This window comes from Scatophagus argus, chromosome 24 (genome assembly GCF_020382885.2).
Source record: "Scatophagus argus isolate fScaArg1 chromosome 24, fScaArg1.pri, whole genome shotgun sequence".
In the NCBI taxonomy this organism is placed as follows: Eukaryota; Metazoa; Chordata; class Actinopteri; family Scatophagidae; genus Scatophagus; species Scatophagus argus.
This window is the reverse complement of record NC_058516.1, coordinates 5,214,693-5,236,099: the sequence shown is the minus strand read 5'-3', so window position 1 is coordinate 5,236,099 and position 21,407 is coordinate 5,214,693. Positions and strand designations below refer to the sequence as shown.

Genomic DNA, 21,407 nt, shown 5'->3' with positions numbered 1-21,407 from the left:
CACAAAGGTCACACTGATGATACCTGGTTGACGTTGCTGCAAGTCTTGAATATTCATTGAAGTTCATAAGATGAGATGTTTTTAATGGAATATACCCACATACTACAAACTCAAAGACCAGAACAAATTAATCTGTATATTTTCTGTCCCTTTTTAGACCAAAGCGCCACGTCCTGTGAGATGTAAAGCTCGTCCTCAGACTGATGACCAGCAACACAACAGTGACCAGTCACAATCACCAAGATCTTCACAGAAAGGTTAGCTGTGTGCCATGAACTGCTTTTGTTCTTATGGGTATGTAACCTACTCTCAAACCCAGACTGACTTTGTATTTTTTCTTTCTCTCTTTCAAACACATTTTCACCTGTCTCAGAGTGTATCTTTTTACGTTTCTCTCGTCATTCACCCAAACCCACGTCTTGTTATTGAGTTTGAGAAAGAAGACTCCCACAGGGTCCTAGAAGTCTGTCAAGTCTGTGACTTGTGTTGTAATTAAGCTTGTTGCTTGTCTCCAACTATGTTGGGTCCTTTAATTTGACAGAAAATAGCCACAAAGCCCCTGAAGGGTCCTTGAATTTTATCTTTAGGAAAGTGAAGAAAATTGTCGAAGTGCTTCAGTTTGAAATTTTGTTTGAGCGCCTGCTTCAAGAAGTAAGAATCAGTGACTTCAGCCTGGAAAAGTTCAAAGACTTCATATACATGTTCTGTAAAGTACTACTAGCTTTTTATGTACAGTATATATATGCAGTATTTTTCTTTAGAAATGAGGCTTTAACTGAAATTGTTGAAACTTTTCGGTGAAACCAGCTTTAGAAATTCGCCCCCAGAGTGTCTGAACTGGAAAGTAGAAGCAGTCATGTCTTGCACTTCCTTTTAAGTATGTGCCATTACCAGCTCCGAAGCTTATAGCGGCACTTTTGTTCAAATCTCTCCGCCATTATGGATGAATGGAAAATGTGGTTTGTCCTGCTTCTACCCCTGCGTTTGTGTTTTGACACCAAAGGTACTGTACAGGACAGTTTCATTACGTATAATTGATCAATTTTGCTGTTTGTTTGAATAACAAGTTGAATTAAAATGAATTACTGTGCTCATCGTGGTGTAGTCACTCCTTCCTCACATTTGCAGAGATTGTCGTGAAAACCATTGGGAGAGACCCAGATGTTACTCCGATATGCACCTCTGCTACAATGCACACCATCACATTCATAGTCTGTAAGATCAGAACAGAGAGGAGCGTGGGAGAGGAGTGTCGCCTGCTGTATCAACATGGAGAGGACTTCGTGCACGAGTGTGGCTCCGGGTTCAGGCTTACGACAGAAAAGGAGACTGTGTTGCTCCACCTGAGCGGCTTATCACCTGTGGATAGCGGGGAATACACCTGTGAGTGTTCACACACTCATGGAACAGATGTTCTCCATCTCATTGTCACCGTGAAAGGTAATATGATTTATGTGTATATAGATACATGATGCCTCGAGTTGTCAGACTCTGTTGTTGTATGTTGATTTGACTTGATTGTCAAAGAGATTCAGAGAAGATGCCAGCACTGCCGTAGTGGTCAGTTAATTTTTTTAAATTCATTTAGGAGATGACAAGAACAGCACCTCTGCCTTAACAATGCTCAGCTACATCACCGTGATTGGTTGTGGGACTGCCCTCACCGCTGTGAGTGGAGTTGTTCTTGGGCTCGCCCTGAGAAAAAAGTGCTGCAGGTGAAAAATTCTCACTTTATCTGGAAGAAGTTGATGTATACTGAGAAAAGAGCTGTCCTGTCTTTGATCTCTGAGATTTGTTTTGTGTCAAATCTCTTATTTTTCAGAAGCAGCACAAGGTCCGGATCATCTGGATTATCTGTGTGTGCAACCTCCTGCTCGTTGGTGAGAAATGTGCTACTATTTTGTCCTATAATTCAACTTAGTAAGGAGCTCACATTCATCTTTCAGGCTTGTAGCTGATGGTGACAAATGTATGTAAGTGTTAAGAGGAAAGATTACACTCTTGCTTAATGTCAGAGTAGGACTCAGTCCAATTCTTCTGGCCTTACTGTATTTGTTTTGCTTAGTTTTTCTTTTTAATCTCGCAAAATCCACCAGTTGGCGTGGAAGATACCAACTGAGAATGGTGTGATGGCAGTTTTTACACGTGATATGCAGTATTTAAATCGACAAAGGTGGCTCGTCTCTGAGATGCTGAAACCAAAATGTCACTTTCGGTTCATTTTGCGCTGAGGGGTACATTTTGCGCTGAGGGGTACATTTTGCCCTGTTTTATGTTTAGGCCAACCAAAAAGCCTTTTCCATCCTGCTGCAATTGGCACGCTTGATTGCCATTCAGGAGAGCGATGGGGATAAACGTTTTAAAGTAGCCAATGGGCGTACACGCTGAGGAAAGGAGAAATAGATGACCGACAGTGGCAGCTTTTGTGCGAGAGAGCGGTGGGATTTGAGTCAGATGAGGTCAGATGACGCGAAACAGGTTTCAGTATGACTCAGGTTCCCGGACTGTACTAAACCATTTTTCAACCTGTGTCATTTAACTTGATGCAGTAGGATTTGATGTACCACTTTCTAATACAGCTGCTCTTTTGTTTTTGAAAATACCATCCGAATGAATGATTATATCAGTTCTCTGCAAATGATTTATAATCCGTTATTAGTTATAGCTTTTGGATTGTTAGTCATGTTGTGAAAAGCCCCTGACTGACTTTTATAATGACTTAAGAAACCAAAGACCCTTTATTAATGATTTACTGACATATCTTATATCTGCAGGCGTTAGAGCTGATCTTCCCTGTAATGCAGGTAGAAGTGAAGCCGCTGTGCCTGATTTATTGTTATCACTCACAGCCAGCAGTTTCAGTTCATAAACCTTTCTCAAGGATTCCTTATGAGACACACTGATATGTCTCTATCTATATGTTTATGTAGGATAAAGATGAACCTGATAACCTCTACACAAGCCTTGGGCAGCCAGCAGGTGATCTCTACCAGACGATGTCAGTGCCGCATCAACAAATAAATTCAGCCAGAAACAACGAAGCGAATGTCCATGTGGAACAGGAAAGCAGTGCAAAAGAGATCAGAACTGATGTAAACGATGCAGTCTATGAAGTCATTTAAAGTCACCATCAGTCGTGTCCAATGTGATCCTCTTGTCAGCAATTGTTTCACGTTCAGTCATTTTTTATTATTGATTTTATCAAACCTTCACCAGAGTCATAAAATTTACTTTTGTTCCTCATTAGCTACGATCAGTTAAACCTTACAGTGTAGAGGATTGCACCACCGTCACATACAGCTGACAGCTGTAGACAGATTATTGATTATTAAAAGATGCTAATTTTCATAACGTTTGAAAATGTTTGTGGAGTAGAAGAATAAAAGCTTTTGACAATGAGTAAATAAAATGAATGACTCGAACTCTGTGAGACGCAGCGGTTAATTCTGACCATTTATTGACCAATAGATATTGAATAGATATTTCAAAACATCCCAGTGTCGTTCCCTTCAAAGTTCACTGCAAGATACTCACTGAGTCGTTCAGCTAAAAGCGACTTTCTAAATGTGAGCTTTTGCCGTCAGGATTAATGTGTCGCTTCCCAGAGAAAAGCTGATATAATGTTATAACTTGAAAGTAGAAGCAGTCGGGTTCACTTCCATTTTGTAACGCGTCACATCAGCTTATACTAAACCTTAATAAGGAGGAAGCGTTGGAGGTTGTCGTCTGCGCGTCATATGAACACTTCAGACAGCCGTGTCAGTCCTCCTGTCAGCACAGTCTTGTGTGTTCAGCTTCAGATCTTTGGCCCAGTATGGATGGACTGAAACGCTGGTTCGTTCTGCTTCTGCCACTGTGTGTGCACGCTGACAGCAAAGGTACAGCACAAAACCTGCTTTATGTGTGATTTATGCAGCTCGTTTGTTGACCAAAATGCTCAGTGTGACGGCCGTGAGTCTCTCAGCGTCTGCTTCTTGTGGTTTGCAGAGACTGTTGTGAAAACCATCAGGAGACAACCAGACGTCACTCCGGTGTGCGCGAGTGAAAACTCGGGTTCGATTGTCTTTGTAACGTGTAGGATCAGCACAGAGAGACACCGAGGGAAGGAGTGTTGTCTGCTGTATGTGTGCGACGAGCAGTTTGACCATGAATGTGACTCCAGGTTCACTCTGACACATGACAATCAGACCGTATTTATCCACCTGTCCACTTTAACCCCACTAGACAGTGGGAATTACACCTGCGAGTGTTCGTATCAAAGAGCAACGCATGTGACCCATCTCGCCGTCACTGTGGAAGGTAAGTTTGTTTGATCAACAACAGCATGGCAGCAGGCGCTGAATCCAGTTTGATCTCCTTTCTTGACTGTGTTTAGCAGATGAAGAGGACAGCTCAAAGGTCATTTCAGCTGTCACCGTCGCTCTCTGTGCTGCTGCTGCTGCGTTCGTGGTTACAGCTGGGATAACCTGTGGTCATATCCTGAGAAGGAGCCATCCAAGGTGAGAAACTCTGACTAAAGGTTTCATGTTTGTGTTTTGTCTTTTAGTGTGTAGTGATTAGGAACTCCAGCTGTTCCTCGGTACAGAAATGTTCTTATTTTCTCTTTACGAATGAAAATGTACTCGGGAGTATGTCTTTTTGAGGTTTATGGATTGTGGTTTGCTCCATCTCATCCGCCTGCAGGTTGTAGAGGATCTGAAGTACAGGATCTGAATAGTGACAAATAGTTCTGAAATCCCTCCTGGATTTAACTGTGGCGTTCATTTGTTTTCACAGAGAAGAAACAGACTCAGGCACATCTGAGCTCAGATATGCAAGTCCACGTTTCTTGGTGAGCATAGCGTAGTTTTCTCTTCTCTTTCTCAGTGTGTGTGGTGTCTCGTGCTGCGACTTTTTGTTTTCTTTCGGTAGGACCAAGATGAGCCCTACGTAAGCCTTCAGCAGCCGCTCGGTGACGTCTACCATACCGTTTCCTTTGGTCGCCCTGAAGCTGCTGATTCTGATCCAGCTCACGTCTATGCAGTGATTCATCAGGAAGCAGATGGCAAAGAGGGTCTTCATCCAATTTACACAATATGTGAAACCATATAAGTCAAAGATGGAGATGATACATGTGACGGTCAACACGTGGACTTCTTTTGTTCATGTGCAAAATCAGTGTGCCTGAATTAGACTTCCCTGGAAGCTTCAGTATAACTTGACTCTTTATAATACTGAAGTGCCTGGAAATCCACCATATCAGCCAAAGTGTGTTGTTGGAGGTGATTAATTCCTAATTTAAAAGTGTATGGAACCCCGGGGTGGCCGTAGAGTAAAGAAATATCCAACCTGTGGCCACATTGCCTCATTTTGCGAGCACTGTGTATGAGCTGAAGGGTCTTTGATTGGGTTGTGTGCTGCCTGTCTCCTCTTTTAGAGTGACTTGACATGAAGGCAGAGACCCTGCAGCAGCACTTCCTTTTTAGAAGACTTCACAGCAGCTCCGACCTCTGAGAGAACTGAGAATTTGAGGTCTGTGGGGCTGAAAAACATTGCAAAGGGGGACTGTCTGTCTTTCTGTCTGTGTTACATTATACTGGATGCTGCCAGCAGTAGCTTTTTATTCGAGGTCTGGACCAGTATGGAGAGATGGAAACTGTCTTTTGCTCTGCTTGTGATGCTGCCTTTTTGTGCTGGCACAGGTACTGTAGAGGAGCTACTTTTAACACGCTTAACATGAGCAAAATGTGGTTCTGTGATGCTTCTAAATTCAACGAGCAGCAGATTATTTTCTTTGTGTAATTTGTTCTCTCTGGTCGTGCATAAAAAGTGAACGTGCAAACTCGTCGACTGTTTCATTCTGTGTTCGTTTTTGATTTTAATGTATTGATTGCAGAGGTTCGGCAGCTGCTTGTAAAAGGAGATGGGACAGCGACAGATGTCAATCCAGTTTGCACCAATGAAACTCAGAATCTTATCCTGCTAATAGTTTGTGAGATCAGGACAGAGAAAAACAGAGGAGAAATGTGTCGTCTGGCCTATCGATACGGAACAGAAGTTTACGAGAACAAGTGTGACCCCAGATTCAAACTCGGGACAGACAATCAGACTGTGTTTCTTCACCTGACCGGGTTAACACCACAGGACAGCGGGAACTACACCTGTCAATGTTCAAATGCTGAGGGATTCACCTGGACAGTGAGGCATCTGAATATCACTGCAGAAGGTGAATGACTGAACTATTTATAACGTTTGTGTTTTACTCGTCATCTTTCGGTCTTGCTGGTCCAGTAAGACCGAAAGATGAGTACAGGGTGTTTTCCACTTACTGACAGTACAACGTGCCACTTGTACAGTCTTCAGTGTTTCTGATAAAGTGCTTACCTGTTCTGCTTTTCTGACAAAGATTTTTCTTCACGTTGTCTCAGAGGAAGAACCTGAAAGCAGCTCTGCCAAAATGCCCCTCGTTAATGTTTTAATTGGTGTGTGTTTATTCGTCGTTATAACTGGAGTTATCCTGGGAGTCATCAACAGAAAAACTCAACATGGGTAATCTGAAATAAAGCATAATTGCTTTAAGTATGCACATTTAAATAGTACAAATTTTGTTCTCACACATGGGAAAGTGAATTAATCACTTGTTGTCCTTCTACCCAACAGAGCACAACTGGAACTGCTGACCAGTCGTCCGAACACGGTGCCGTTCACCAACATGTTGCACCTGCTTTTGCTCACTTAATGGCAGACACAACTATGAGGACAACTTTTACTTAAAACGTTTTCTGTTCTTTTGCAGGGACAAGAAAACATCGAGCCATACGAAACCTTCCTGCAGAGGCAGAATGAGCTTTATTCATCTACTGTCACATGCGTTTATGTCAACACTAATGACACAAATGTGTAATTGTGCCCTATTTTTTTGTGATAGATGTTTTCCTACCGAATGATTTTATTTATATGTGTGTATATATATTGTTCCTTTTGTAAGTTTTAGTATTTTTTTAAAAAATAAGATAAGATAAGATGAACTTATCTTATCCCGCAGTGGGGAAATTCACTTGTCATGGCAGCTCACAAGAACAGAAAAGAGTGAAAAAAGTGTGCAAAAACAGTTACAAAAAAATATAGAAGTAAAATAAATTAACAATTTACAAAGTACAGTAAACACAGTACAATATACAGCTATATACAAGTCCTCATAAGGTAGGAAAAGAGGACATAGTGCATTCAATGTAATCTACTGTCTGACAAATATGATGACCAGAATAAATTATCTAATAAATTAATGGTTAAAACGAAAATGACACATGTTCGTTTGATGGCAGCCACCCAATAAATATATAAATCAATGTTTTATTTGAAACAAACATGCCGTCGTGTATTGCCTTCGATGCAAATTCCTGTAAAGGTCTGGCTGTAAACTGCAAGGTGAATTCATGAGACGTATCATCCAAGTCACAGTCAGCTTCCTGCATGAGCTTCCTGTGCTCGCTTTAACCTGCCCGGAGTTTTTCTCTGCTGCCTCCATGACGGCGCAGATACGCGTCGTCGTCAGGCCTGCACAGGAAGTCGGCAGTAAGAACCTTTTACCCAAACAGATGACCTCGGTACATCCAGTCCTGCTTGTGACTGTTGTTTAGCCTTTTTATCTCTGTTCTACATTTATATTTAACTACGTTTGAACACCTGACTGCTTTCCGTTAAGAATAAAGTTTGTATGCAGACACATTTTTAAGGGGAATATTTACCAGCAGAGACTAATTGAAGGTTGACAGAAGCCTGATTGCCACACTTACATAAACTCATTGACAACAAAAGCAAACTGAGCTTTTGTGTGCTCTTGTGGCAGATCATCTTGAGCTGCTTTGCACAAATCAAGCCCCCTGATTTCTCATGCTATGCAGTCTGCAAGCACAGCCCGGCAAGAAGCAGAGCAGTTTAGAAGATCATCGCAACACAAAAGCAAAAGCATCGTTTTTTTATGCTCATCACAAACGTTAGCCGATTCTTGGAGGAAACTCTTGATAGACTGAATGTCAGTCTATCAATACTTTCACACTACGGCGAGTTGTGTCCTCATAAGCTTTGTTATAATAGTGGTGTGTACTACTAATCACATAATTAACCTTTTGAACTGTAAATCAACAGGCGCTTTTAAATACGGAGGACTAAGGATCCATTTATTGACTGTTGATGTCCAAATTATTTCTGACATCCCTCTGACTGTAATCCCTAATGTTCCTGTTGTCGCTGTTGTCTTCTTCTGTGCCGCCCTCAGCTCCTGTTGGGTCGCCTCTCTGCCTTTGGACTGAGCCGGTTGTTCTTGTCCTGGTTAATGGTCTCACTCAGGACAGACAGCGTTCAGACCAACCTCTGCCAACATCTGGAGGGTAGGGAGCTACTGTGAGCGTGTTATTCTGACCAGTGTCATGTCCTCCTCCAAAACAAGTCGTGACATATCAGCTGATGCTTTGTTATCGAACTTTCTCAAACTCACACTTAATTTGCGGGGGGGAAAACAAAATCCAGCTTCTGTCTACTTTGGTGTCTTTCCACAATGCTGAGATTAGTCTTCATGTTTGATGACTCATGATGCACTTCCTTCAGCTTTGCCTCTGCTGATTTAACCCACTTCCACACAACAGGACGTGAGTGCAGTGACCCGTCATCGTTATGGACGTGTTCATCTCTGTACGTGTTAATATGTTCTTGCAAACGGCCCTCACTTGAACGGTCCTAACTGGGGGGTCTTAAATTGAAAGCACAGGAAGTGGTGTGTTTTGGGGTTTTTTTCGTTAGTCACAGTGAGCTCATTAACTTACAAGGAGTTGTGCTTATTTAAAGGATGAGACAGCAAAAGGGGTGCATCACTGTTAACCTCCCTCTCCTCAGTGTGCTCTGTAGTGACAGCAGTTGTTCTCTCTGCAGTTATGGATCAATGGAAACTTGTTCTTCTTCTGCCACTGTGTCTGTGCTTTGACTCTGAAGGTACTGTGAGCTCCTCATTACATTCAGTTTGTCCCGAGTTAGCTGGTTTTTCAGTTGTCTATTGTGCATCATCTTTCTTTTTCTAGCGCGCTCAGAAATCGAAAAATGTATGAAAAAAGATCACAAAAAGTCATTGAGAAGCTCTCCTCCTGTTGCTTACAGTGACTGTTGTGAGAACCACTGCCAAAGAACCAGACGTGGTTCAAATATGCACCAAAGAACTGGTGAATATCCTCATGGTTATCTGTGAGATCAGCACAGGAAGGACGAGGGGGGGTAAGTGCCGTCTGCTGTATCAGCACAGATGGGGCTTTGTGAATGAATGCGACTCCAGGTTCAAACTCGTGGCAAAGAATCAGGTTGCATTTCTCCACCTGACCGAATTAACACCTGAGGACAGTGGGAACTACACCTGCGAGTGTTCACATCCTGAGGGAACATACAGTTCCCATCATAACATCATCGTGGAGGGTAAATGTTTGATTTATTTTCACCAGTTGCCTTTTCTGCACTCTGTTGGGGCTCAGATTATCTCCCATTGTGTGTTAACAAATTCAGCATCATATGAAGTGCAGCTCAGCAGCAGTTATTCCTGGATATGGTCCATCGTCGTGGCTGTCGCCACATTTACTGCTGTGCTCGGACTTGTCCTCGGATGTATCTGGAGAACAAAACACCGCAGGTGATGAATTGTGACTGAGACTGAACGCTTTTGACTCTCGATGAGAAATAAAGAATTATGAATCAGTAAATCAGTGATTTTCGTTTATGTGTATTTTGTGTTCCACTTCTAACATTTGACGTGTTTCTTCCAGACAGGGCAGGAGGTCAGAAGAGCCTGGCTTGTCTGCCTGTGAAACCCCGTCCTCTGTGGTGAGCTGCATGTTCTGCTGTCTCTGCCTTGAACTGTTTTAAATAGCTGTTTCAACACGACTGCTTGTACGTACGGTAAATTCAGCGCGCTGACCGAGGCCTTTTTATATTATTTGAAGAAATAGTTCCCATGCAAACAGGAAGCTGTGAGGGAAAAGGTGTGGGTTGGTGTAAAAGCGACAAACGTACGTGTTTAGTGTAGTATGGTGTTAACCACTCGGCCGCCACAACCCCTCCAAGGTGGACTTTGTATTCTGTCCTAACCGAGCGTTGATGTTTAGTTTCTCATGTCAAATGAGAGCGCCCCACATGAAGTTCATGTAAAAGCACATATTTATATTTTATATGTTCTCTGATCCCTTAATGACCAGAAGGAATAGCTGCACACGTGCATGAAAAGGCCCTGACAGAACACGGCACAGAGAAATCAGGCTGGGATCTAATGTGGCTGGACTTTTTAAACATGATTTTGATGTTTCCTTTGAACCAGGATGGGCAATATGAGTTCCACAAAAGCCTCCAGCTTCCAGAATGCGATCTGTACCAGAACATCTCCTCACTGCTGCAGCAAGAGGATGCCAAGAGGAGTTCAGCTGGCAGCAGCGTATCGACTTCCTGTTTGGAACAGGAAACAGATGGAGAGACTGATCAGAATTGCAAAATCTATGAAAACATTTGAATCAAAAATTCAAGATGACGCATTTTTTGGCTTATTGAAGCGTTTGAGATAGATGTGGCAATTAAACCCGCTTGGGGACATGTTTACGCACAACAGCAGCTACCTGTGCAGGCGCTGCAGAAGATCCGTCAGCAGGAGCCCCCCAGTTATAAATATTTCTGCACGGAGTTGAGTGTAAATGCCGCGTGTCTGACGGGAAATGTTTTTTGTAGAATCGGTTTCAGGTGTGATTTCACACCAGGCTGTCAAGCTATAGCTTCTGCTGCCCTCTCTGGTTGAAAGTTTCCCTGATGCTGTTTGAAGTTAACAACCGGGTCAGCAAAGACGAGAGTGTCGTGTTCTGCCAAGTTACCTGACTTACTGAGTGTCATGCTGGACTGTAAATGCATCGTTATTCTGTAAAATACATCCTGTAAAGATGTTTTCCTTTCTGTACGGCTCAGAAACCTGCTGCTGGTCACATTAAATGTACTCACTCGGTGTGTTATAATATAGTGTGTGATGCATTAGTCATTCACCAGCTGTACTTAAACTGAGTTCACAGGAGAAGCCAATGACGAAGACCAGTTAATTCCTCAGCACCAAATTACAGAGGGAAATGAGTGTTGTTCTGACAAGCACGTTTAAATTTTATTTTCTGTTTTGTTTTTTTTATAATTATTTTTATTCACCCTCCCTTCAAAAAAACACCAAACGTATATCAGTGTCACACTGTGTCACACACAAACTGTCCAGAAAGTAAGCACAAAGACAGTGTGTGTTTGACCCTGACACCATGATGATGATGATGATGATAACTGTTTTATGGTCGCTGCACAGCAGGAAGCAGTCCTCTCAGGTGCCTGATCACACAGCAGCGGGACGCGGTGCTGAGGAGACGCTATCTTTGGCCAGATGGGGGTGACGTTCGCTGGACTTTATCTCACTCACAGTCTTATTGTAGAAATACGCACTGCGGCTTGTGTTCACACCTGACAATAGCTGCGTGCTGTTTCAGTTCTCATTTTAGCATGCTGTGTCATGCGTGTCATCTGTCACACAGGGCGGGTATTTTCCAACAAGCGATCGTATTTAGTCTAAAAAGCACGAGTTCCCAAGTCATAAGAATAATAATAATAATAATAAAATCCCTACATTTTTTCATTTGGTTATTCACCACGTTTGGAGAATCAGCAGTGCCAGGTGCTTCGTGCGTTGATTACCTTTCATGCGCCTTAACGTGAAAGCAGCACTTCCTTTACAGAAGAGTCAACATGCCTTTCATGTGTTTGTGGGAGTTTGAGGTTCAGGTGCAGCTTCAGCACAGGATACTGCACGCTGCTTTGTTCACAAATATGGCTGAATGGAAACTGTGCTTTGTACTGCTTCTGCCGCTAACTGCGTGCATTGACAGCAGAGGTCACCAAAGGTCGGCAAGTCGTTTTTCTTTCATCTTCCTGTCTGTGGACAACTAAAGATTTTCTCTAACTTTCTACTGTCAGTCTAGTAGAATTTAAAAATGTGATCTGTGTGTTTGTTTGTTTGTTTGTTTGTTTTCCAATTGTGATTGATTGCAGCAACTCCTGTGAAAACGGTTGGGAGAAGACCGGATGCCATCACACAGAGGGAAACGGGGATGTCGTCGACTTTGAGCTTCATGAACCGGACTGCACCTGACCGGTTACACCTGTGAGTGTTCACACCGTAAGGGAACACACACTCTCCATTTGAATGTCACTGTGGAAGGAACATATTCGACCGGTTCTCCTCATACTTTGGTTAAATTCAAAGTGGGTGTTTTCCACCGTGTCGTTTTGCAGGTGCCAGTAACAGCACACCACGTGGTACTGCGAGCTGTGGAGCAGCCAGCAGCTTCTTCTTCTGCCAAGGACTTTATTTTGTTTGTTTACAACGTTTCAGAGGGTGAGCGTGCCAGCAGTCCAGCAGTTCTCACAGGCGGAGCCATATTCATTCTAATTATAATTCATCATAGTTATTCTTGGCTTACCATGTAATGGGAGTGCGTCACAGGTGAGACACACCTGGAATGTAACTCATGGTGGATTCTGTATATCTGCTGCGTTCAACAAGTATTACTTTAACTTACACTACATTCAGCACCTTCCACACACAAGACCAGCTGCTGTTGTTTTGTAAGCCAAGTGATATTCAGCCTCATCAAGTTTCAGTCAATGCCGTGCAGTTATTCTATCAGAGCAAACTACAACACATGCATCTTAGACGTAAGTAGCTTAAAATACCCAGCAGTTATTTCTGTCCACATCCTGACTTATGTCAATTGTTGCATTAGTGGAAGATGTGGTCTGCCACTTCCTGTCTTCAAAACAAAACAAGACTACACAGTGTAGAGTGAATAAACACCAAGAGTCACTGCTAATGCATTGCTGTCTGACAGACAACAGTCCAACAGAAGACAAGCAGAGCCACCGAGCAGAGCGTCTAGACCTCATACTAGATAAATAAAAATGTTACATCTTTATCACTATCAAAAAGTTTTGGTTTTTTTGTTTGTTTGTTTGTTTTTTAAAAATGCATTCATCTTTGTGCAGGAGCCAGAGGACAAGGAGCCATACAGCGCAGACAGGGAGAAGCACTTTAATACTAACTAACAACAGCGCCTGTTGTCCACAAGGTGGCACTGTTACGCTGTTGATATATTGTACCGCCGTGATGAGCGGTCATCTGATGATTATAATGTCTCTGAAGATGGAAATTATATATTAATTGATTTAAAAATATATAAATAAATTAAAAGATGTTACAACAGGTAACCTTGCGCCCTCCGAAATGCGGTTCTGTGTGTGTGTGTGTGATGTTGACACACAGTTGACACAGAAGCTGAAGGTACAGTCAAAGTAAAACACGATAGTTTCTGTATGACTTTGACTGTTAGAAAGTGTCACATGAGTGTTAATTTTTGTCTGTCTGAAGCTGTCTTTATATGGGAATGCATACATTTCTGTTTCTTAGGTTACCTGTGTTTCATTTACACTTTTAATCATCCGTTGTTTTTAAGTTTTATTCCATTTGCCAGACTGTTTTGTTCATACATTGCTGTGTGTTTTCTTTTCGTGTTTATCCTTTCATTGTAAGGCAAATTAGCTTCCATTTGAATGCTGACAGCTACGACTCCTTTCAGTCAGAGGAAACCACATCTGTGTAAACTGTTTTATTAATGAAGGCTCCACAGGTACATCCCGTCACTTGTTTATTGTTCAGTGGAAACCCACAGTGTCACGTTGTTTTCTTTTGTTACAGTGAACAAGGAAGACTTTACAGAAACATTTGTACAGACTTGAAGTCCTTTTCAAGCAGCACTGAGGGAGATTCAGAGGAAACGAGTCAGCTGTATTGACTGTATCTGCATGTACATTCAGCATGTGTTTGTGATGAGGCGTGTGCTTTCACGCCGCACGCTATCAAACTGACCTAAAAATAAACTGTTTGCTGCTTATCATCAGAAATAAATAAACTTTGATGTGCAGTTTTGAGGCGTTTGTACATGGGTTTTTACTGTACTTTGTCCTGCACTACACGTTTCTCACAGCTCTGGTTCCTTTTTGGATTTAGATTTTGCACTTTCCGCAGAAACAGATTGTGTTTAAGGAACTTAAAATGCATGCTGCTGTCTGTTCAGCACTTCTATCACGTCATGTGTGTGTGTTCGCACACGACCTCAGGTTAAAGTCTTGTTGTTTTCTTTTGTTAAACAGGCCCCAAGGGACATGACTCATGAAAGATTTTGCTAACCCATGACTGCTTACAAGAGTGGGGGAACCAAGTAAAGAGTGAGGGTGGACTACCGAGCAATCAGATGCCCACTGAACCAGCCGGGTCGGCCCCTGGAGGTAAGTCTAACGTCAGCTTTAGCTAAGTGGAGGACCTAAAAGCAGAACAAACTCACAACTTGTTATCATTTAACAAGAATTTATTCATTATATATACATGAATGAGTGTCCTGCTGTGTAGAGGATTCACATGAATGCATTCTTGGCTCATGCCGGCCTGACGTGCACCGCAGCAGGAACTGCAACGAGCTGACAGAGTCTGGAGGGATGAACTGGTGCTTAAGTGCTGGCGTCTTTAGGTGGAGTTGATTACAGGTAATGCATAGGAGCTGTGCAGGTGAGTTGGCAGGGGGGAAAGTACAGTAGGTCAGCCTAGTGCAGCTCTGCCCTGACACACAAAGAGAAGCACAGGAACAGGTACCAGGAACAGGAAAGGGACAAACGCTGCCAAAAACCAGAACACAACCTCGGCACCGAGGCAGATAGAAGGCTGATACAAAGCTGTGTCATGCTGTCAGCTGTTCTGTCGAGGGCTTGCTTAGGCCAGAGCAGGATTCAAGAGCAGCTGGAAGTGAAAGTGGTGTCACCTATCAGAGGACTCAGCAAATGCAGGGCACCCACTGCAGGACACAGTGATGGGCTAGGAAATCATTTAATGAATAATGGGCTTCTGCATTAGTGCTCACTAAGCTTTTGGCACATTTTACTGTTTTTTGATTAAATCTTGCAACTGGGCCGAATCTGAAATCAGCCAATCAGTTAAACTTGAAAGCCAGTAAGGCTGAAGGGGAATGTTGCGGACGACTGCCAATTGTGACTATCTGCAGCTGCTGCAGAGATAAGTTTGAAGGAAAAAAACCAGAAGAGAGAGAGAGATAAATGGTGCTTTCTGGTGAAATGTGATCATACAGCCGTGGCCTTATTCTGGGATGTGTAATATGGCTCAACCACAAGCCGCTTGCTTTGCTTTTAGCCTCAAAGCTCTGGTTTGCAGTTATGTGTGTCAGGTAGCAACAGGTACTTCCCACATGCACTCAATAGTTTGGAATGATTTTTTAGAAATTTCCAAAAAATAATTTATTGCTGCAGATGAGTCATATATATTTATATGTAGAAATATAACAAATTGCACAATATCCAACCCTAATCTATAATCAGCTCATGTAATGCATGATTAAGGTGCTTTGGCTTGACCTTCATCCCTTTGAGTTGAGTAATCTGAATGATTCACACAGCGAATGTAATTCTGAAAATTAAAATCTACTGCTACCATCCACTGTCCTGCTTACTGCAGAAAAGTTTTGTCCCACATCGACCACTTGGTCACTGTCTCTACATTCTTCACATTGTTTCGTGCGCTTGTGAGTTCACTGGCTACTTAAGTACTGCCTTTTCCAAGGAGCGCTTAGGTTCTTTCCTCTTCTGTTGAGAGGAATTAAACTTCCCCTTTGTGTTGTTTGTAAACAAGATTAGACAGGAGACTTTAGTCATGAGATTAACAGCATAACAGTGTACTGTGTACCACACACACATGTGCAGGTCACAACATCGGGGCTTCATGTCCATCCCGAGGCATCCGTTAGCATGTGATCCCAGCTTTGGCGCCGTGGACTGTGAGTATCCCATGAAATATGCAGGAAACCAAACAGGAATGCAGGAATGACGCAGTGGCCCTAACTGAATGCCTCTGACACAATTCCTGCAGATAAGTTTCACAATGACCAACATCCTTTGGTGATGAGGCTGGTGGCGTTGAATAAGAGTGGAAGTTGTAAGTCACGTTTTTAGGGAGACTGGTGGAAATTGCATCACAACAAAAAAAATCTTATTTCAAGTGAGTAAGAAGTGAATCCACTCTGCTCCACATGAGCGTGACCGCCCCACTGCTTTTAGGGTAGTAATGCCTAACTGAAGGCTGTGATGAAGCCTTGAAGCATGAGGGTTGACTGAGCAGTTTAGTTTGGCATTAATCCTTACAAGGTGCAGAACATTTCCAATTATTGGCCAGAAACTGCTCTCAGACCAGCGTGGTTTAACTGAGGTACACACAAAGTGGCAGATTAGCAGAGCAAACGTTAATAGCCCCGTTATGGGATGATGACCGTGGACCATATAAGACACACACACACTAAGAACACAAGCGACTTCGGCGAATTCAGAGGTTTGTTTCTGTTAAATTATCGGACACACAATAATCACAGTAATCTCACATGGACTGGGCTTCCCCACACGCTGTGAGGTTTGGGCTGCTCAACGTGTCTAGAACCACTGACACCCACTTTTGTTATCACCTTCTCACCACTATGAGAATATGGCCAAGAAGTCTACAGGGAAGTGTGATCACACATAACACTAATAACACCAAGTGGTCACCAGAGAAGGGAACTTCTCATTCTGGGATTTTTCTTCTACTCGTGTTACTGGATTTGTTGTCAAAGCAGTACAGTTGAGTAAACACTTTACTGGATGCTGCAAAGGTAATGTTGAAATATTAATATTAACAATCATAAAAAAAAGCGGGCTGAAATAGGCTGCTTGGGCTGCTTAAATTAATAAACAGCAAAGAGCTAAAAGTCCTTTACAGCTCCTGTCGTCTCAACAGGTGCTGTCAATAATTAAATATCACTCCTGTTATCTTATTAATATTGTATTAAGTTAATACTGTATTATTAAGTATTGATTTTACCTTCATAGTTCAGCATCGGAAATGCAGTCCCTTTTCTCAGCGTGTAAACACAGGTCTGAATGATTGATTGATTGGTTGATTGGTTGACACCTGAGCTTACCACACTTGCGTAAAAAGAACACATAAATCCCCATAATTCCTTTTGCCGTGAAGTCACCTGAATACAGCATCACGTTGAAAGGTACCTCAGAAACCCCCACTTACCGCGCACACGCAGGCACACACGCACACACAGGCGCACACACAGGCGCACACACACACCCTTTAATGGTTTCACTTTCTGCAGTCCGGATTTAAAGCCCTGCTCCGACAGAAAACCGAAAGCCGTTGTTGTCCCACAGTGAAAATGTTGCGGGTCCTCATATTATTATCCGGTTTGCTGTTCAAAGGTAAGCGACTCCAGTGCCTGCAGTAGTAATTTAACTTTTGACTGTAATTGCTCTTATGTAGTTTATTTATTTATGTTCCGGTTTTCGTTTCGTGTAGACGATTTCTGATTATTTTTCTTATTTTCTCTGCCCGTCTGTACCTTTTCTTGCTCTTTGTTTTTGTCGTTTGTTAGCTGCTTCAACAGCTGAGCTTATGTTGTATCTTTTATCTCGAGGCTTATGTAATTTACAGGCTACATTTGCGTTATTTAAAATAGTCGCTGCTATATTATTGAACACCCGACACGATCGGCGTTTCATTCGCGCTGAAGAGCTGTCATTTAATTTATTTAACGGAATAACAAGTACGGAAGTGTGTGCTGACCCTCACTCTGTGTTTGTTTTCAGCCTCGCCGTCGCAGATCACCGGTCACGGAGACGTATCAGCCGACTACGGTGGCGACGCGCACTACAGGTGCGCAGCGCACAACCTCACAGGTGCGGGCGTTTCCTGTGCCAGTGGCGGAAGGCTGTCTGCTGCTGTATAAAAATACACTGTTAGAAGTAACAGGCTTTCAGAGAACTGATACTGTTATATAATTAGATGAGCTAAATTTAATCTGTTTATGTAAAGGACTACATTAAAATCGTTGATATAATTCAAAAGGAAAAGCTGCAAATCTTAACATCTGTGAAGCCTGAACCAAAGCTTTTTTGCATGAAAGATTTGTGAAGCGAAGATCAGAATAGTTGCCAACTAATATTCCATCAGTCAAATAGTAAATTAATTCACTAACTGTGTTTATCAGGATCAAAATCAGTAATACTTTACTGATCCCTGGGGGAAATTGAATTATATATATATTATAACCCAATAGATAACATATTTTATGTAATATATATATATATATATGATATATATGTTGTAATTTAGTTTGATATGTAACAAAACATCAAGTAGAAGAAGTATAAGGTGGCATGAAAATAAAATACTCTTGTAAAGTACCTCAAACACCAAAGTGCAGTGCTTGATGTTTCACCTGTAAATACTGACTGGAGGGTTCCCTCTTCCTGACAGGTGTGCTCCAGGTGACATGGCAGAGACACTTCAAGGATGACTCCATTGAGAACCTGGTAACCTACAGCAAACGGTTTGGACAGCAAATTAATGAACCCTACCAGGGGAAAGTGATCTTCACTGAGGCATCGCTGAGCTCGACAGCCATCACTCTGAAGAATGTAACGTGGGAGGATGACAGCTGTTATATTTGCTCTTTCAATGTGTATCCTGATGGGTCCAAAAGGAAACAGACTTGCCTCACGGTGCAAGGTAAACTACAGGGACTTTCAAGTTCTGAAAGCACACTCAGATTGGTAAAATATCGGGTGTTTGAAGCCTAAAATTTGGAATTTTTTTCTTTGGCTGCATCCCTTAAAGTGACGAGTATCTATTCTCTCTCAAGGGATATCTGAGGTGGAAACTGGTGTGCAACCTGCCAGCAGTGAGGGAGAAAACACAGAGAAGCTTGTGTTTAGCTGCTCTGCGACGGGTAAACCAACTCCAACAATTAAGTGGGTCCTCTCAACTGATGTCTCCCTCTTGAGCCAAACGCAAACCACTGCAGCAGAAAACAGCGACCACACATTTACCAGCAGCAGCAACATCACTGTGCAGGTACAGCCGGGCTGGACCGGACACGTGGTCTGCCAGCTGAACAGTGGAACGAGGGGAGAAAGGCAGGAAGAGATTCATTATGCTCCGAGCCTTGACAAGCCAAACAAGGAAGAGGAAGGTATGCATATCAGTCATTTCTTTATCACCTACTAGTGGGTGTCGTTACATAACTGTTTCTGAGGAAGTGAAGTGCCTAGGAATTCTCAACACTGTCATCATGCTAGTGTACTGGAAGAGTGCTATCCAAGGAAATTCCCAGCAGTAAGCATCATTGTTTACCTGCAGGAAGTGATAAATAGCGGAACAAGAAGGTTACATCCATCACACCTTTTTCAGGGTGAGATATCAGGATCAAAACAAGTTTTAAAGCGCTATGTTTGATCTTTTTGTGCCAGTCAGCACACCAAGGACAACTTATGTCAATACTTGCTTGTTAGCTAAAGTACAGCCTACATAATGTACTCAATCCAAAGTAAACTACGTAGGCTGGAGATTGGTGTTGCTGAAGTGACAATATGATAACCAAGGAGTTCATTGAACGGGGAATGAAAAAAGTCCCTGAAATCAGAGTCATCAGGTAGTCTGAAGAATGCAGTGAATGAAGAATTGAAGCAATAGAGTGACAGTCCCTGTGAGTCAGCTGGTGTTACACACTGAGGGGTTTCAGTTTCAGCTTCTCACTAGGTTTCACACTAATGAAAACCCTGAGTCATAGTGCAGTGAGATGTATTGATAAATACTGGCTCTCTGGGGAGACGTCATTCGTCTGGGAATTTTAAAAGTAAGAGTAGAGCAGAAGTTTCCCACCTTCCTCTTTTTGGAGAACATAGTAATTTGTCTTCTTTCTATACTGACTGACCCTGTGTTGTTTCTCTCCAGGGAAAAGTCTGTCTTCGATAGGTCTCGCACTTGTGATCTGTGCTGTCTTTTTAATATCCTGCATCGCAGTTGCTGCTGCAGTAAAGCGAAAAAGGTGAGATATCTAACACCATGCAAAATATTTTCAGCCAGGCAGTAAATGTAGAGATGATGAGTAGATGTCCTGCCCACAGTAAAGTAAACTCTATTTTTCTCTCTTCCTGGCAGGTTAAAAGACGTCAGAAGAGGTGAAAATGTTTAACGAGTATTTGGTCCTTCGCACATCTGACCAAGGAAGGATTGTAAAATAAAAATCTCCTGCCTGAATTTCAGCAATGTGATAGTGAAATAAGCTAAAGGCTGAGCTCCATTATCCTGTCTAATTGATATTTCTTGCAAACTGCACTTTAACTTTGCTCTTTTCACTGGGCTTCAAGCAAATGGCTTGTTCGTGGCAATACAAACGTGCAGGAACCACAACCTCTGTTTATACAGGAGTATGACGAGAGTCGTCTCTAAGCAACTGTGAGACAAAGGAAGTCAAAGGTTTACATTTTCCAGTGGAGCAGAAAGAGTTATGTATGAGAATAAAACTCTTAGGCAGTTAAGTAAACTGTTTCATTCGTTGCAGCGCAGTGCAACAGTAAAGGTTTGGTTGAGAGAACCATAACATTAGCAGCAGCAAGCTGGTAAAGGAGCTGAAAACAAGGAAATGTCCTGCAAGAGGCAAACTGTGACTATAGTGCCACCTGGTGGACCAAAATTAGTACAGATACCTTATATAAATTAGATATATATGATATGAAGACTTTATTTTTTGCTTATTGTACTCCAAGTTTGCTGATAATTTTTGCACTTTAATGTCCAGTGTTTGCATTTGTTCATGTTATTTATTGCTCACATAATTAAAAATACAAATTTACTGTATGGTTGTAACTGTGATGTTAACCTGGGCATGATGTCCAGAGTCTTTCTGTGATGAATCTTTTAGTCCATGCGATTTAAATAATTTATTCTCTGACCTCTTTTCATGTTCGTGTTTATATTTATTCACTGAATTAAAATGTCAGGATTGAATGTTACGATTTCTTGGTGATGTTTTTGTTGCTGTGGTTTATATGAGTTGAACTTCAGAAACAACGATTTTTAAAATCGCAGGTGCGTCTCTGTGATTGGATGGCCTTTATTTTGAAATGCTGCATCAGAACTTCCTGGAACTGATTGTGCGACACCCTGGGGTGGGCTACTGTCATCCTGAGGTGAAATTGGTCACTGGCAACAGGGTGTTTCCTTTTCACAGCATCTCTGAAAACAGAGGAAAAATGAAGTTTTTAGAGAACTTTTATTTTGTAATGCTAGATCAGAACTTCCTGTAAGTTATTGCGTGACATTCGTCCTGAAGTGAAATTGGAAAGTGGCGACAGGAAGTTTCCTTGAAATAGCACAACGAATTTGATTCAACCAATTTGATGATATATTGACTAATTATATTAATTTTGTTTACATTTTATTC

General features: G+C 42.2%; 3 protein-coding genes and 1 long non-coding RNA gene across 5 annotated transcripts; all 4 read left to right on the top strand.

Moving 5' to 3' along the window:
• On the top strand, positions 1-7,048 carry LOC124055687. The gene is made up of 14 exons (XM_046382734.1): positions 1-7; positions 158-257; positions 1,129-1,440; positions 1,589-1,715; positions 1,823-1,880; positions 2,931-2,979; positions 3,795-3,878; positions 3,988-4,299; positions 4,376-4,499; positions 4,777-4,831; positions 4,912-6,205; positions 6,408-6,528; positions 6,640-6,676; positions 6,776-7,048. The coding sequence occupies exons 3-11, from the start codon at positions 1,191-1,193 to the stop codon at positions 5,089-5,091; spliced, it is 1,239 nt and encodes a 412-aa protein (XP_046238690.1). The 5' UTR covers positions 1-7; positions 158-257; positions 1,129-1,190; the 3' UTR covers positions 5,092-6,205; positions 6,408-6,528; positions 6,640-6,676; positions 6,776-7,048.
• An 11-nt stretch (positions 7,049-7,059) lies between these two features.
• Positions 7,060-11,214, top strand: LOC124055693. Of its 2 annotated transcripts, XM_046382743.1 has the most exons (4): positions 7,060-9,438; positions 9,526-9,649; positions 9,783-9,840; positions 10,331-11,214. In XM_046382743.1, exons 1-4 carry the CDS (start codon positions 9,204-9,206, stop codon positions 10,517-10,519), a joined length of 606 nt encoding a protein of 201 aa, XP_046238699.1. In that variant the 5' UTR covers positions 7,060-9,203; the 3' UTR covers positions 10,520-11,214. The 2 variants fall into 2 exon arrangements, with proteins under 2 accessions (XP_046238699.1, XP_046238698.1); XM_046382742.1 differs by having other exon boundaries at positions 7,060-9,649.
• A 1-nt stretch (position 11,215) lies between these two features.
• On the top strand, positions 11,216-13,963 carry LOC124055696. The gene is made up of 3 exons (XR_006842764.1): positions 11,216-12,187; positions 12,319-12,421; positions 13,069-13,963. It is a non-coding gene; the product is annotated as an uncharacterized LOC124055696 (long non-coding RNA).
• A 3,135-nt stretch (positions 13,964-17,098) lies between these two features.
• Positions 17,099-20,976, top strand: LOC124055691 (OX-2 membrane glycoprotein-like). The gene is made up of 7 exons (XM_046382741.1): positions 17,099-17,174; positions 17,280-17,382; positions 17,770-17,859; positions 18,440-18,691; positions 18,825-19,154; positions 19,916-20,009; positions 20,123-20,976. Exons 2-7 carry the CDS (start codon positions 17,340-17,342, stop codon positions 20,154-20,156), a joined length of 843 nt encoding a protein of 280 aa, XP_046238697.1. The 5' UTR covers positions 17,099-17,174; positions 17,280-17,339; the 3' UTR covers positions 20,157-20,976.
• The last annotated feature ends 431 nt before the right edge of the window (positions 20,977-21,407 follow it).